Source organism: Delphinapterus leucas, chromosome 8 (assembly GCF_059928025.1).
Source record: "Delphinapterus leucas isolate spDelLeu-1000000601 "Yukka" chromosome 8, BTC_Dleu_Yukka2, whole genome shotgun sequence".
Lineage (NCBI taxonomy): Eukaryota > Metazoa > Chordata > Mammalia > Artiodactyla > Monodontidae > Delphinapterus > Delphinapterus leucas.
The window spans coordinates 38017495-38031853 of record NC_143136.1 but is presented as its reverse complement, the minus strand read 5'-3'; the positions used below and the strand labels follow the sequence as shown (position 1 = coordinate 38031853).

Below are 14359 nucleotides of genomic sequence, written 5' to 3'. Positions count from 1 at the left end.
CTGACATTCAGAAGATGCACATGGTTGACTTCCCTGGTGGCGCAGTGGTTAAGAATCCGCCTGCAATGTAGGGGACACGGGTTCGACCCCTGGTCTGGGAAGATCCCACATGCCGTGGAGCAACTAAGCCCATGAGCCACGACTGCTGAGCCTGAGCTCTGGAGCCCGGGAGCCACAACTACTGAGCCCATGTGCTACAACTACTGAAGCCCACACGCCTAGAGCCCATGTGCTGCAACGAGAAGCCACCCCAACGAGAAGCCTGCGCACTGCAACAAAGAATAAGCCCCGCTCGCCCCAACTAGAGAAAGCCCATGCACAGCAATGAAGACCCAAAGCAGCCAAAAAAAAGATGCAAATGTGGTGAATGAAGTATCAACTCTTTTCAACTGCTTTTTTAATTTTTCAAGACTGAAAAAAATTAAAGCAGTACAATGAACACCCACACCCTTCACTTACATTCATCAACTGTTTATGTATGTAAGACATAAAACAAATACGTGTGTACATGCAACTTTTCTAAACCATTTAAAACCCCTAATATTTCAGCATGTATTTCCAGATCTAGAACATTCTCCTACATAACCACAACAGTATTAACATGCTCAAGAAATTAAACCTAGATATGACATCATCTAAAATACAATCCAGTTTCATATCTCCCCAATGGTCCTAGTAACATCCTTCATAGATGGTCCCTTCTTTGATCCGTGATCCTATCAAGAACCACACATTGCATTTAGTTGTCATGTCTCTTCAGTCTCCTTTGAATACTGACTAGTCTTCCAACCTTTTTTTAAGTCTTTCCAGACAACAGATAACTTTAAATTACAAACTAACGTTTCATTTTAATAATATGAATAACATATACATGTGTAAAGAAAAAGAGTTTCTACTGCCAGTGATCTGTGGCCTAACAAATAGATGTTTCAATTTGTGCTAGCTTGTGCTAGCTCATTACCTTCAACTGAATTAAGTCATTTAAAAAGCTTTTAAAAGCTCATTTACTAGTTTGCAAGGACCAAAAGGAAAAAATTCAAGTGGCACAAATGCCCAACCCCCTCCCCCAGCTAAGGGAGAAAACCTTCTCTAGTTCCTCAAGATGGGGTGTGGTTTAAAGTAGAAAATGTAATAACATTATCTAGTCTGAGGCACAGCTTGTGGGAGCAAGTCTCAATAACTCAATATAATGCAATAGGGTTAACACTGAAATTAGCAGTCCCAGTTTGTAAACACATCTCAAAATTTTTATACTGTGTCACAGCACCGCCAGCACCACGCATTTTTCCTGCATTTCTCCCCTCAAAACTGTTACAGCAGCACAGGCAGCCAGGGGCCTCCACCACGATTAATCACAAACAGAAATATCCTCACTTGAGCTGGCTGATTCATTTTACTATTCTCTCTACTGTTGCTTCTGTTTTAAGTATTTATACATATATATATATATATGTAAGTTTTAACCCGCATTTGCTCCCTTCCCTCACCCCCTAGGAACACTTTTTCCCCTGGTATAATACAAGGAAACCTCTCAGGGATTAGTAGATTGGCTAAAGGGTGAGCGGAGATCTACCCTTCATTTTTTCCTTTTTTGAGCATTTCCATTTCAGCAATGTTTGAAGCTTTTTTTTTTTTTTTCCAACCACTAGGTACATGTATCACTTTTAAGTAAATAGGCTCTTTTTAAGAACCACAAACGCTACCGCCATCAGGATCCAGGCAAGAAACATAAACGGGTCAATCAGGCCAGCCAAATAGTATGCCATCTCCCCTCTACAGCATCAGTGTGGTCTACTGACCACTTACATCGAAATCACCTGGGGCACCTGTTACAAGGACAGACTCCTAAGCCTCAGACACACTAAATCAGAACCTCCAATGTATGAGCCCAGGCTTCCACATTATTAAAATAAACGCCCCAGGAAACTCATACCTAGCCCATCATCCCTCCATTTCCAGCCCCAGCCCACTCTCACCAGAATCACCAATTTTATACTTTCTTCTAGGTCACATACAACTAAAAAACCAGGAAGGGGAACTGTTTCATAAAAATTGCATCACACCACACCTATCATTGTGCAGTGTGCTGCCCCACCAACACATCACAGTTTTATTTTCCTTCTAAAGAACTTTTCCATTATAAGTTTTCAATAGCTATTATCCTTTTCTGGATAATATATTTATTCAGAACTACTTTCATCTACTGAATTTTACCTACTGATTTTATGTCCTTACTGATTAGCAACAGTTTTCTTACAAAGGTACACAAATATTGAATTAGCATTTGTATAAAGCCTGTATGAACTGTGACTGGATACTTATTGAATCAAATGGGGCTAGGCAGCTGTTCATGGTTAAATTCTGAGGGCGAGGTTCATTACTAAATTTCAACAGGTTATGTATACAGTTCAACCAGTTACTATTTCTGTATCTTTATCTGTATGGATTAAAGTCCAAAAAGCTAGTGGATTTTGTTTTGCATTGTAAACTGCAGCACATTTACAAAAATCGTGTTATCCACAAAATTACAATAGATTCCACAAAACTCAGCAGTTATACAAGTGACAGAATTAAAAACTAGAAAACCCTGTAATTATTTCTTAATAAAACTTGTGCCAAAATACCAAACATAATACAATCAAATATTTATGAGCAAACAAATGTATCAATATGTTCATAAATAAGGTAACTTTGTTTTGTTTCCAAAATAAATTAAAATTTGTGGAATACAGCAAAATATTAAGAATTGGTAAAGCTGGGCAATGGGTTATACTATGTTCATAACATTTTTTCCTACACTTCTCTGTATTATATTTCATAATAAAAATGTAACTTTCAATCTGTAGAAGTCATTAAAAGTAATTTTTCTGGGCTTCCTTGGTGGCGCAGTGGTTGAGAGTCCGCCTGCTGATGCAGGGGACATGGGTTCGTGCCCCGGTCCAGGAGGGTCCCACATGCCGCGGAGCGGCTGGGCCCATGAGCCATGGCCGCTGAGCCTGTGCGTCCGGAGCCTGTGCTCCGCGGCGGGAGGGGCCCCAGCAGTGAGAGGCCCGCGTGCCACAAAAAAAAAAAAAAAAAAAGTAAATTTTCTAATTTTTCTCCCAGCAAGGGTTTATAAAAAACTGGGAAAGAGAAAAAAGTTGTCTTTAACTCCTTACTTTCAAAGCTAACACTAAATTACAGCTACTGATATGCAGGTATTCCTGTACTTTCTTAAAATACGAACTAAAAATAATCAAATAGATAATTTCTGACAGCAAACGATGAACGCATAAGACTTGATACCAAGTATGAAAAAAAATGAGGTGGAATATATTCAAAAGAATAACCAGAGGTCTAAGATATTAAATAAAAAACTTGGACTTCCCTGGTGGCACAGTGGTTAAGAATCCCCCTGCCAGTGCAAGGGACACGGGTTCGAGCCCTGGTCCGGGAAGATCCCACATGCCACGGAGCAACTAAGCCCGTGCGCCACAACTACTGAGCCTGCACTCTAAAGCCTGCAAGCCACAGCTACTGAACCCAAGTGCCACAACTACTGAAGCTCGAGTGCCTAGAGCCCGTGCTCCACAACAAAGAGGAGAAGCCACCACAACGAAGAGCAGCCCCCACTCGCTGCAACTAGAGAAAGCCCGCACAAAGCAAGAAGACCCAACACAGCCAAAGGAAAAAAAAAATTTTTTTAATAAAAGACTTGAGGAGGCAAACAAAGAAGGAAATGTTTATACTAATCTGTTCCCACCTAATCCCTTTCCAATTTAGCATCTCTGTAATTCAAGACATGCAGATGTGAAAATAAAAAAAATGAACAGTCTGCTAGACACCACAGACTAGGACCTCCTAGTGGCCACACATATGATTGCCAAGAGCTGGCACTCTAATCCGCCCAAACCCATAAATATTCCAGTCTTCATGTTGTGCACATCAAGTTTGTGATTTTTTATTACCAAGTAGCATTCCATTGTACTACAGTGTGTTTACCCATTCTCTATGGGGCATTCAAGTTGTTTGAGTTTGTAGAGGCTGCTGTAAACATCAGTGTACAGGTTTTTGTGTGAACACAGGTTTTAATACCACTTGGGTAAATACCTACGAGCAGGATTGCCGGGTCTTATAACAAGTATTTGTTTCATTTTATCACAAACTCTTGGTTTACTTAAGCAAGTTTAAGGACAGAGGAGAACTGAATTATTCTGTACAACAGAAGAATTTTGAGAAGAGGAATTAAGAGAACAAGTAAAATGAAGAAAAGCTGGGGTAAGTGAAATTATAAAATTCCACAGTTTTATGGTGTTAAAGAAAGGGTAACAGAAGGTAGAAACATCTAATACGGATTTCTAAGTTATCTGATTATCTGAATGAAAGCCTCACTTCTGTTCTCCACCCAACCCTACCCCCATCTTCAGTAAAGTCTACTGAGGGGGAAGGAGGCTTCTATAGTAGGACTCCTGGTTACTAATGCTGAACACTTAAAAAGAAAGCAGGGATTCCTTATCTTGACAGCAGATTTGGAATCCTAAAATTAAAATTATGCGTAGTCCTTCAAATACCCAGAGTTGCAAGTGGTTAAAAAAAAAAAGCCTTAGACAAGAAATCAAAGTACTAGTTAAGTATTAGACTTGTATTTACCAAAGAGCCTGAAAGAGCCTCACTAAAGGAGGATCCTTGAGGGTAAACGGTCAAGGGGTTTTGACCGGGGTCAAAACGGGGTTTTTCTTAAGTTGGTATTCGTATTTTAAGGCATGTCTTATCACTGGGAGTCCAAAAAAAAAAAAAAAATGACACACACACAAAAAACTATTTCAGGTAGCAGTTAAGCTTATTAGAAAATTTTGAGATTATATGCATTGCCATTAAAATTATAGTGGGACGGGCACCTGAGTTTCCAAGTCCTTTGTTAGAGCTCCTTGCCATGGCTAGTCCAACCTAAACCTGAAGTATGATTTCAGAACTGTGCTCACTTCAAAACCCAATAATATTCTTGGAGCTTCCCTTGCTTGTGGGCCTACTGACACCTTGACTGCAGCAGTAGTGGTGGGAGAGTCTAAGAGAAAGTTGTGTTTTTATGGCCATCTTCTCTTTCCCTCTAGACTGTGGGAAACTCTACAGGACAAAGATACTGCAACAAATTAATGGCAAGAAAAAGAGATGGAGGAACAAAGATTTTAAGACTAATCACAATGTATGAACTTTATTTGGAACTTGATTCCCAACACTGATGGATATTTTATTATATTAATTTTAGGTGCAATAATGGTTTTTTTTTTTCTTATTTGGCCACGCCACACAGCTTGTGGGATCTCAGTTCCCCGACCAGAGACTGAACCCGGGCCACGGCAGTGAAAGCACAGAATTTTAACCACTAGACCACCAGGGAACTCCCAACAATGGTATTTTTTAAAGTTGTTACATTTTAGAGATACACACTGAAAAATGTATGGATAAAATGATACATCTTGGATTTGCTTCAAAATAATGGGAAAGGTGGAAAAGACCAGTGAAGAGATTAAACAAAAGTGGCCTTGCCTTTACAACTGTTCAAGCAAGATGATTAGATGATGGGCACAACGTGGGGGTTTATTTTACTATTCTATTTTTGTATATGTCTTCAATTTTCAATAAAAAGTTAAAATTTTTTAAAAGCGTAGTTTTAAGTTTCTCCCTTTTCCCTCATTCTTGGTTCTCCTTTCTTCTAACCCTTTGAAACCACACCCTCTGACCCCATGCAACAGAAAATAAAAGCTCTCTCTTCTCTGAAATGGAGTCCTCTGCTACACATAAACAGAGTTTTTTTAAGTTCTTTTACGTAATAACTTTAATCTTAAAAGTTCCAATTCTTTTTCTTTGTCATTTTCTTTCTTTTCCAGCCTTACTGATCTTGCAAATGATGGTAACGTAAAATCTTCTAAATGTTAATATATATATTTTAAAAACTAAATTTGCTCCAATGATCTACAAAAAATAAATGTCATTATTCAATTGAAACCTCTCTTTTTGGAGAGGAATTCTGATCCTAGGAATATTTTCAACTATCAGAGAACAAATCCTTCCCTAGGAGATAAAAATTAATTGTGAATTAATGAATAAATTTATGAACTGGCCCATTTGAAATCTCAATTCATTCAATAAATAAATTTCCATTTTTCATTTACTTAAAAATTACTGTATTACTTTTATAATCCAAAAAATGTGATAACTTAAAATTTAAAATTATAGACATTTTTCTGACATAAATACATCAAATGTTTTATCTGGGAACTGAGTTTGACATCAAAAGACAGTACTGCTGGAACTAGGGGTCTTTTAAAAGATGGGCAACATCTAACCTACTGTTTGTATTTTAAACTAAGACCTAAATATCAAACTCTGAGATAAACCACCACTGGTCACATCTTATACACCTGTTTAACTGCTCCCCACCAATTCCATTCTACTGGTTTCCCTTTCTGTGCCTTTTCTTTCTTCTATGTCTCACACATTGCTAAGTCCAGCTTGCAGCACTTCCTCCTCCTTGATACATCTTTATTCCTCATTTTTAATCTGTATTATTTGCAACGTTCTAATTACTGTTCATTATGTGTTACACAGACACAGCCTTTGGATGCTTTGGATGTTAATCACTCACTGACACCTTTCAGTCTGGTCCGTAAGTGACATCTAATCTCCACCAATCAGAAGCAGGTGGTGAGCAAGGATTTCTCAAATATGAGACTTCCAAAAGACATCCAGAAAAATACAAAGTATATTCTGCATACCAACACTCAATCTTTTCCTTCAACAAAACCCCACTAGGACAACTAACTATAACGGTAAATTATTTTACTAAACACTACAGATAACAGTTCCTAAATGATTAATTCCTAACTAATATCAATGAAATTAATTCTTAAATAATTCTACAGGAAAAATTTTTTTCAAAATCTTTAAGCAATTTCTTTTCCTTTTTATTTTGACTAGCAACATTCATCCTGAATATCTACAAAACCAAAACAGTAACTATTCTGGACACAGGAAAATAAAAATCTCAGAAGATTCAGAGTAACAAAATGATTATTCCAAGCCATTCTGCAAGCAAGAGACTAAGGGAGAAAACTTTTTCAGCCTTGTGATGCCCCCCAAAATCCATTCAAGGGATAGTGGCAAAACAAGCCAATATATGGGATTTTTGGATAATCCATCTATTTTCCTTTCCGAACAGAAAAGTGTGTATTCTCTCATGGGCCAAAATCACCAACAGCTGAAGAACTGCTGAATGGCAAGATTATGCACATTAATAACTATATACACTTGACACAATTTAACATGCAGAAAGGGATTATATTCGACTTGAATAAGTCCAGCTCTTTTTATATTTCAACACTAGAAAGCATAAGCCACACTGACCCAGGATAAAAAAATAACTGGGTTGGTTAAAGAGGATGTTAAGGCTTGATCTTAACAGAAATATTTGAAAGGAACATGACAACAAGAAAAAAAAAGTTATCAGTTTGGTTCAATGATGGGAAGTAATAGTCTGTGAAAAAAACCACATTGGAAGGTACAACAATAACCTACTGCAGTTTGAAGACAATATTACTTACTTCACAAGACTCAATTACAAAGTACTGATGCAGCCATTAATTTAACAATAAATTATAAGGTACAACAGAGCAATGCAATGTCTTTACCAGCAACATTATTTAGAACAAAAAGATTATATAATCTTTATTTAAAAAGGCAACATGATAGACAACTCTAAGACAAAAATTAAACAAGTATTACACATTGTAAAAAGTTTCTCCAGGGAGTTCTCCGGCAGTCCAGTGGTTAGGACTCGGCACTTTTACTGACGTGGCCCGTGTTCAACCCCTGGTGCAGTAACTAAGATCCCGCAAGTTGAGCAGCACAGCCCAAAAAAAAAAAAAAGTTGCTCCACTGAGGTTCACATTCAAGACCTCCTCTCAACTGCTTCAATAACCTTAAAAGTTGCCCTTACTCCCTTTAGGTCATCCTTCACTCTGCAACCAATGACTTTCTTAAATCACATAAGTAATCTGTTACCTGGGAGAATGAGGAGGGCACTTTATCCTGTAGATATCCGAAGGCCAAAGCGAAACCTAGCTCAGCGTCCAAAGCCTTCCCTAATCTGATGCTAACCTAACATTTCCTCCTCTGAGCTCAGGAGGTTCCCAAAATATAAGTCCTACTTCCCACCTATCTTAGCCAAACAGATGTATCCAAACCTACCCAATCGTTCAAGTTTGTGTCCCCTTTCTGTGACACCCTTAATACTTACGGTATAAATTAATCTCTCAATAGTGTTGATAAAATATTCAGCACTCATCACACACGAGGTACTGCCGATACCAAAGTACACTTTCTGTACACAACTTCAAAGTGGAGGAGAAAACCTTAACACAATAGAATATTCTAAGTAATAATGATTTATAGAGTGCTGCAGTAGCAGCACAAAAAACAAACACCAAGAAACTAATTCTGCTCCAGATTATCAGAGATGGCTTAACAAGTGAAAACAGAGATGGACCTTGAAGGACTAGCGTTCTCCAGGAAAATGTCATGAGGAAGGAGCAAGAAACTATGTAACATTCATCACTAACATTCATCCCACTGTATTATACTCCTAAGTGATGGACAATATCTTGTATACAGACGGTATTCAGATGTGAAACTGAACGCTCCAATACTTTCTTTATGGCCTCAGCTAATTCATATTGATAGGAAGCATAATCCCAAATAAGAGCAATTTTGGTAAATGAATTGCAATCTTCTGTAGACCAAAACTTTCAACTGGGTTTCTAAAACGCAGGAAAACTAATCGTAACTTTGATTTTCCTATCCAAAAGTATCTTATGATAAAGATACCAATAAACAAGTAATCAAAGCCACAAAATGCCCCAAATAAATAATCTACTCCTGAATAAACAAGAATAGCCAACATCCTTACTTTTTCTAATTATTTTGCAAAAAGTATGTTTGAGATAGTCTAAAGACAGAAATGCCTAAAAAACACTTCAGGGTTAAAACAGTGTTTAAATCCCAAATACCTAACAAGAATAATAAAAATATTAAAGTTATTGCCACTTCATTAGCCTGTTTCTTAAGTTGCAGAAAGCTAGACTTCAGTTCCCATAGGTGATACAATTATTAATAGCCCCAACCAACATTTCCAGATGCATCTACTTTTTCCCTCCTTGCGCTCTCTTTTCCTGCTACAGCCAACCACTCAAACACATCTTTCACGACTCACTGCCTAGGTACAAGATGGTCTCTCGGGCTCACATGTCCTCCCCTAATTTAAAACCGATTGATCCTTTTAGACCAGGGACACCTCACCTCCTCTATGAAACAGCCCTAAGTATAAATTAATTACTCCGTTCGTTACCCAGGTTCCCAGAACATGCTGCTTATACTTTTTTTAAGCATTCATTTGCCTCATATAATAATGAAGATGTATACATATCTGTTTCCCCACTAGGCTGTAAAACTTGATGGCCTTAGTCTTTATTACCTCTCACAGACTAACCCCGAGCCAGGAACCTAGAAACGATGTGTAAAATAGCGACTCTTGGAAGCTCGTGTTTGATGAAAATTTCAGATTCCAAGTCAGAAATCAAGGAATGCAGCTCCAACTTCCCATGCCTCATCTTTTCTCAACAGTGACCCTACTTCCTGTCATTTCTGGATACTCCCTGACGGGGGACTCCAGCCTATTCCCAACATTTTCCTAATGCATACTCTGTATTCCACAAAACGACCAACTACTTCAAATGCTTTGGCCATTAATGTGCCTTTCTCTCTTCCACCAATAATACGGTGGGAAGAAAAAGACCTTTGCTTTCTTTAGAGGAAGAAAACGACCCATATTATACTAAAAGTGATCCAGAGAGGGAGAAACTACCAGATTTTATTCCCAAATCATTTCGAACAACAACAAAAAAAAACCTAGATAAGTATCTTGGACGCCTGAAGTCATGCAGATTAACCAAGGTTAAGAGTAATGGGCCTCAGTCTGACTAAACTCGACTGAAGGCTGCCCGGAAAGCGGCTGCCGTATTTCAGTGCTTTTCTGGCTCTCCCATGCACAAACTATGCCAACGGCAGTTCCGAGAGGCGAGGAAGACTTTGTTCCCACGCGCTCTTCCCCGCTCCCTTGCCCAAGAATCTTCCTCAGAGAGCCGTTTAACGAGGCCCCCGGGTCAGAGAAGAAAAGCAACGCTGAAGCAACAGCTCCCGAACACTGAACAAAGCGCCTGTCGGGGGTGTACGAGTAGGACGCCATTACGCGGGGCAGTGGCCTGCGCCGCTGGCGCCGAGTAGACGACGCGGGCCCTGAAGAGCGGGCTCGGGCCCCCAGAAAAGGAACCACAGGAAGAGGCAAAAACCTAGGAAGCCAAAGTCTTAGCAGGTTGGGCAGCGGAGAACCTACGTAACAAGGAAAAGACCGCTTACCTTCGTGGGTTTTCGCGATCTTCGCCATTTTGTCCACTCGAACACACAGACGGAACTGGCGCTCCCAAGAACTTCCGCTCGTCGCCGCTGCCACGGAGAAAAACAGCTGGGGGCCGCTCTCCACGCAAGCGCCAAGCGGGAGCGCGCTCCGTCGATGACACGTGACAGAACAGCCACCTAGATAGAACAGAGAGGTGCATTGTGGGTGGAGGGAGGAGCCAGGGTGGGGCCGGGAGGCGGTTTTCCCGGTAAACCAGAAAAGGGCTAGGTGAGTCTTGGTTCTTTAAAGCGAGTAACTCTGCTCTGGAGTAAAGTGGGTTACACCAGAGTATACCAGGGCAGTTAAAAACAGTCACTGAAAGAAACATTACGGTTTCAGGGCTGGGAGAAGCCTCAGGCCTTCAATCCCCTTCCTCCAAATTCACCGGACCGGCGTTCTGGAGCCAAACAAAAGCTTTCTTTAGCATGTCTCAGATGTTGCAGTGCTTAGTTGCAGAAACAGTTACAAAAGTCTCATCCCTCGCGCTGTAATTCAAGGTCATTTTTCTTTCTTTCTAAATACCATTTGGATAGGAGTTTCGTCTACAATATACGTTCCCAAACACTACTGAAATTCACATAAAGTTGGTAAATTGTTGCTAATCCCATAAATCCCATAAAGTGGAAAACTGTGGCTAATCCCATTTAAGAAATGAGAGAAAAAACTAGGGCGGGGGGTATATATAAATTGTGCAATATCACACAGTTATTAAGTTACACAGCAGGAACTCTGCCAGTCTTTTAAAGCCTTTTTAAACTTTCTGAGTTCTTAGAAAAGCCCTGATCGTCAGCATTAACACTAATGAAATGCCTCTCTTAATCCTAAACGTCATTCCTAAATCAGGAATTTTTAAAAGATAAAAATACAGCGGTGGGGTGGATAGGGAGGGTGGGAGGGGGACACAAGAGGGAGGAGATACGGGGATATATGTATAGCTGATTCACTTTCTTATGAAGCAGAAACTAACACCGTTGTAAAGCAATTATACTCCAATAAAGATGTGAAAAATAAATAAAATATATGCTAAAAAAAATACAGTGGTCTTTTTTCTCCTAAGCATCAGCTATACGAGCAGAGCATAAGCTTGTATTGTCACACTGCCCTTGGACTCTGAAGAACAAAAGAACTTAAGAGGGAAGTTGGTACTGGAAGCAGCCTTGTAAAGCAGGTAAGGGTCAGGTTATAGCTATCACAAAGAAAACAGTTTACCTTGCTGTGTGACTGACTCAATACAAATATGTAGTAGAAACTTTAGTAACAAAAAAGTGAGATTTTTTTATTAGCATCAATGAAAAAATCAATTTGATGGGTTAAAGTTTTCATTTGTTTGATTTAATTGTTTTAATTTAGGTTAAACAGTAGCCGGAGGAAGAAGGGGATGAGATAAGAGAGGAACATGTAGATTATGCCTATTGTTGATAAGTTCTAGTTCTTGGATTGTCAGAGGGTCCACAGACATTCCTTAAATGGTTTATGACCTACACATAGATTACGTATATTCTTTTATAGATACAAAATAGCATATTTTAAAATAATAAAAGAAAATGAATAAGAAATAATGAATTAGAAAAGGGTGTTATATGTCCATCAATAACCAACAAGCTAAAAGAATTCATCCATGTTGGCAAAAAGATTGCAGGTATGTTGCATTTCTTGATTCATGATTTTTTATCTTAAATTCGTTTATACAAGACAATCACAGTCATGTCAAAATATATGAAAAGGAAATTCACCAAAATGTTAATAGTGGATATTTGTGAATGATGGAATTTTGAGTGTTTTTCTCTTTATAATTTTTAGTATTTTCCAGATACTCTGCTATGAGCATGTATTATCTTTATGAACAGAAAAAAATTAATGAAATGAAAAGCATTTGTAACACTATGTTTTGTCACATGTCCTTTGTCTTTCCAAGATAAAAGCTGTGCCTGCTGACCACTTTGTATTATGTGCATATTTCTCTAGGTTCCTAGGTATTAAGTTACTTTTGTAGGGCAAGGACATATATTGGGTAGTGAGGTATGAGAGACTTTGCCAAAGATCAAGTGAGACTCCCTTCTCTTAATCTTCTAAAAGATGAATTGTCTTTAATAAAAGAATGACTTGGATTTTTACACAGTAAGAAACAAGAGCTTTTTAATAAGTACCCTTTACTTTCCATTCCCAAAATTAATAAATAATAATCAGATATTATTTAAAATGGATTTCCTACCCTTTTCTGGTGAGGTTTCTTAATTTCAAAAGTCAGAAGGGGTGATCTCCCCTCCCTTTTATAACCTAAACCATTGAGAGTGATGACACCCAATTAAAAGGAAGGTCCATTCCTTTTCTTATCAAGGACACTTGGAGGCTTGCTTTTCCTAATCTCAAAAAAATATTGGACTTCCCTGGTGGTACAGTGGTTAAGGATACACCTGCCGGGCTTCCCTGGTGGCGCAGTAGTTGAGAGTCCGCCTGCCAATGCAGGGGACACGGGTTCGTGCCCCAGTCTGGGAAGACCCCACATGCCGCGGAGTGGCTGGGCCCGTGAGCCATGGCCACTAAGCCTGCATGTCCGGAGCCTATGCTCCGCAACGGGAGAGGCCACAACAGTGAGAGACCCGCGAACCCAAAAAAAAAAAAAAAAAAAAGAATCCACCTGCCAATGCAGGGGACATGGGTTCAATCCCTGGCCTGGGAAGATCCCACATGCCACGGAGCAACTAAGCCCGTGTGCCACAACTACTGAGCCTGGGCTCTAGAGCCCACGAGCCACAACTACTGAAGCCTGTGCGTCTACAGCCCCTGCTCCTCAACAAAGAGAAGCCTGCGCACTGCATCGAAGAGTAGCCCCTGCTCGCCACAACTAGAGAAAGCCCGCGCACTGCAACAAAGACCCAACACAGCCAAAAATAAATAAATTTATTTTTAAAAAATATTGCAAAGTAGCAAGTATACATAATTTTTCTGGACAAAAACCAAGATATAATAATTTTTCAGAATGTTAACTGCTAGCTGTAACTGCACAAATTACCTTTGGAGATAAAGCTATAAAGGCCTGGAAGCGCCATGCTATTGGAAAACCAGTGACAATTTATCAAGCCCATCTTTTCAGAGATAAAGGGACTGTCACAGGATAAATGGACCACAATCTTGATGTGTAATGTTGAGCTTTCCAGAAATCTATATCAGAGGGACATCAGACTCTACCTACCCCAGGCCAAAACTCTACTTCCATTTGCCTTTCAGTTATGTCTAAACTTCCAAAACTATAGTTTTATTTCTGAATATGCCAAGTTCTGAATATACCAGTCAATGTGCCTGTCATGCCTGACTTTCCCTTCTAGCTTCAACTGACCTGACCAAACTCTCTATTTAGGGGAACAGCACTGGGTTGTTCTGGAAGAGACAGGCACCTGGCCAGCTACCTAGAACCTGGCCTGGAATACAGTGTGTACACCCTGTCCATAAACAAAGGAAATTATTGGCTAAGCCAAGATTCCTTCTCCTGGAAATTTTAACTTGAAGTATGAAATGAACTTGCTAGTTGCTACTGAAACAGAAAGAATTAGAGGAAATTGTCACTTCCTCTGAAGAATCATGAACTCCTGTTGCTTGAGTCCCCACCACTACCTTGAATCCAGAATCACCTCCAGCTCCAAGCTTCCAAAGGCAATTGTCACTTCCTCTGAAGAATCATGAACTCCTGTTGCTTGAGTCCCCACCACTACCTTGAATCCAGAATCACCTCCAGCTCCAAGCTTCCAAAGGCTCATTCTTTAAATAATACTGCTCTTCTTGAACTAGCTTGGGTGATTTCTCTTCCTTTCAGCTATACCAGGCCTAACTAGAACAGAAGAGCATATATTAATATATGTGTGCCGACCTCCT

At 39.5% G+C, this 14359-nt stretch overlaps 1 protein-coding gene across 3 annotated transcripts in view; it reads right to left on the bottom strand.

Annotated features, from left to right (window-relative positions):
* SF3B1 (splicing factor 3b subunit 1) overlaps positions 1–10581 on the bottom strand; it is a 33840-nt gene extending 23259 nt beyond the window's left edge. For 2 of the 3 annotated variants that reach the window (XM_089916539.1, XM_022567315.2), the window contains exon 1: positions 10450–10581. In XM_089916539.1, the coding sequence (XP_089772665.1) occupies positions 10450–10477 (28 nt within the window). In that variant the 5' untranslated portion in view covers positions 10478–10581. The remainder of the gene's footprint in view (positions 1–10449) is intronic. The other variant, XM_022567312.3, reaches the window with a different exon arrangement.
* Between the last annotated feature and the right edge of the window lie 3778 nt (positions 10582–14359).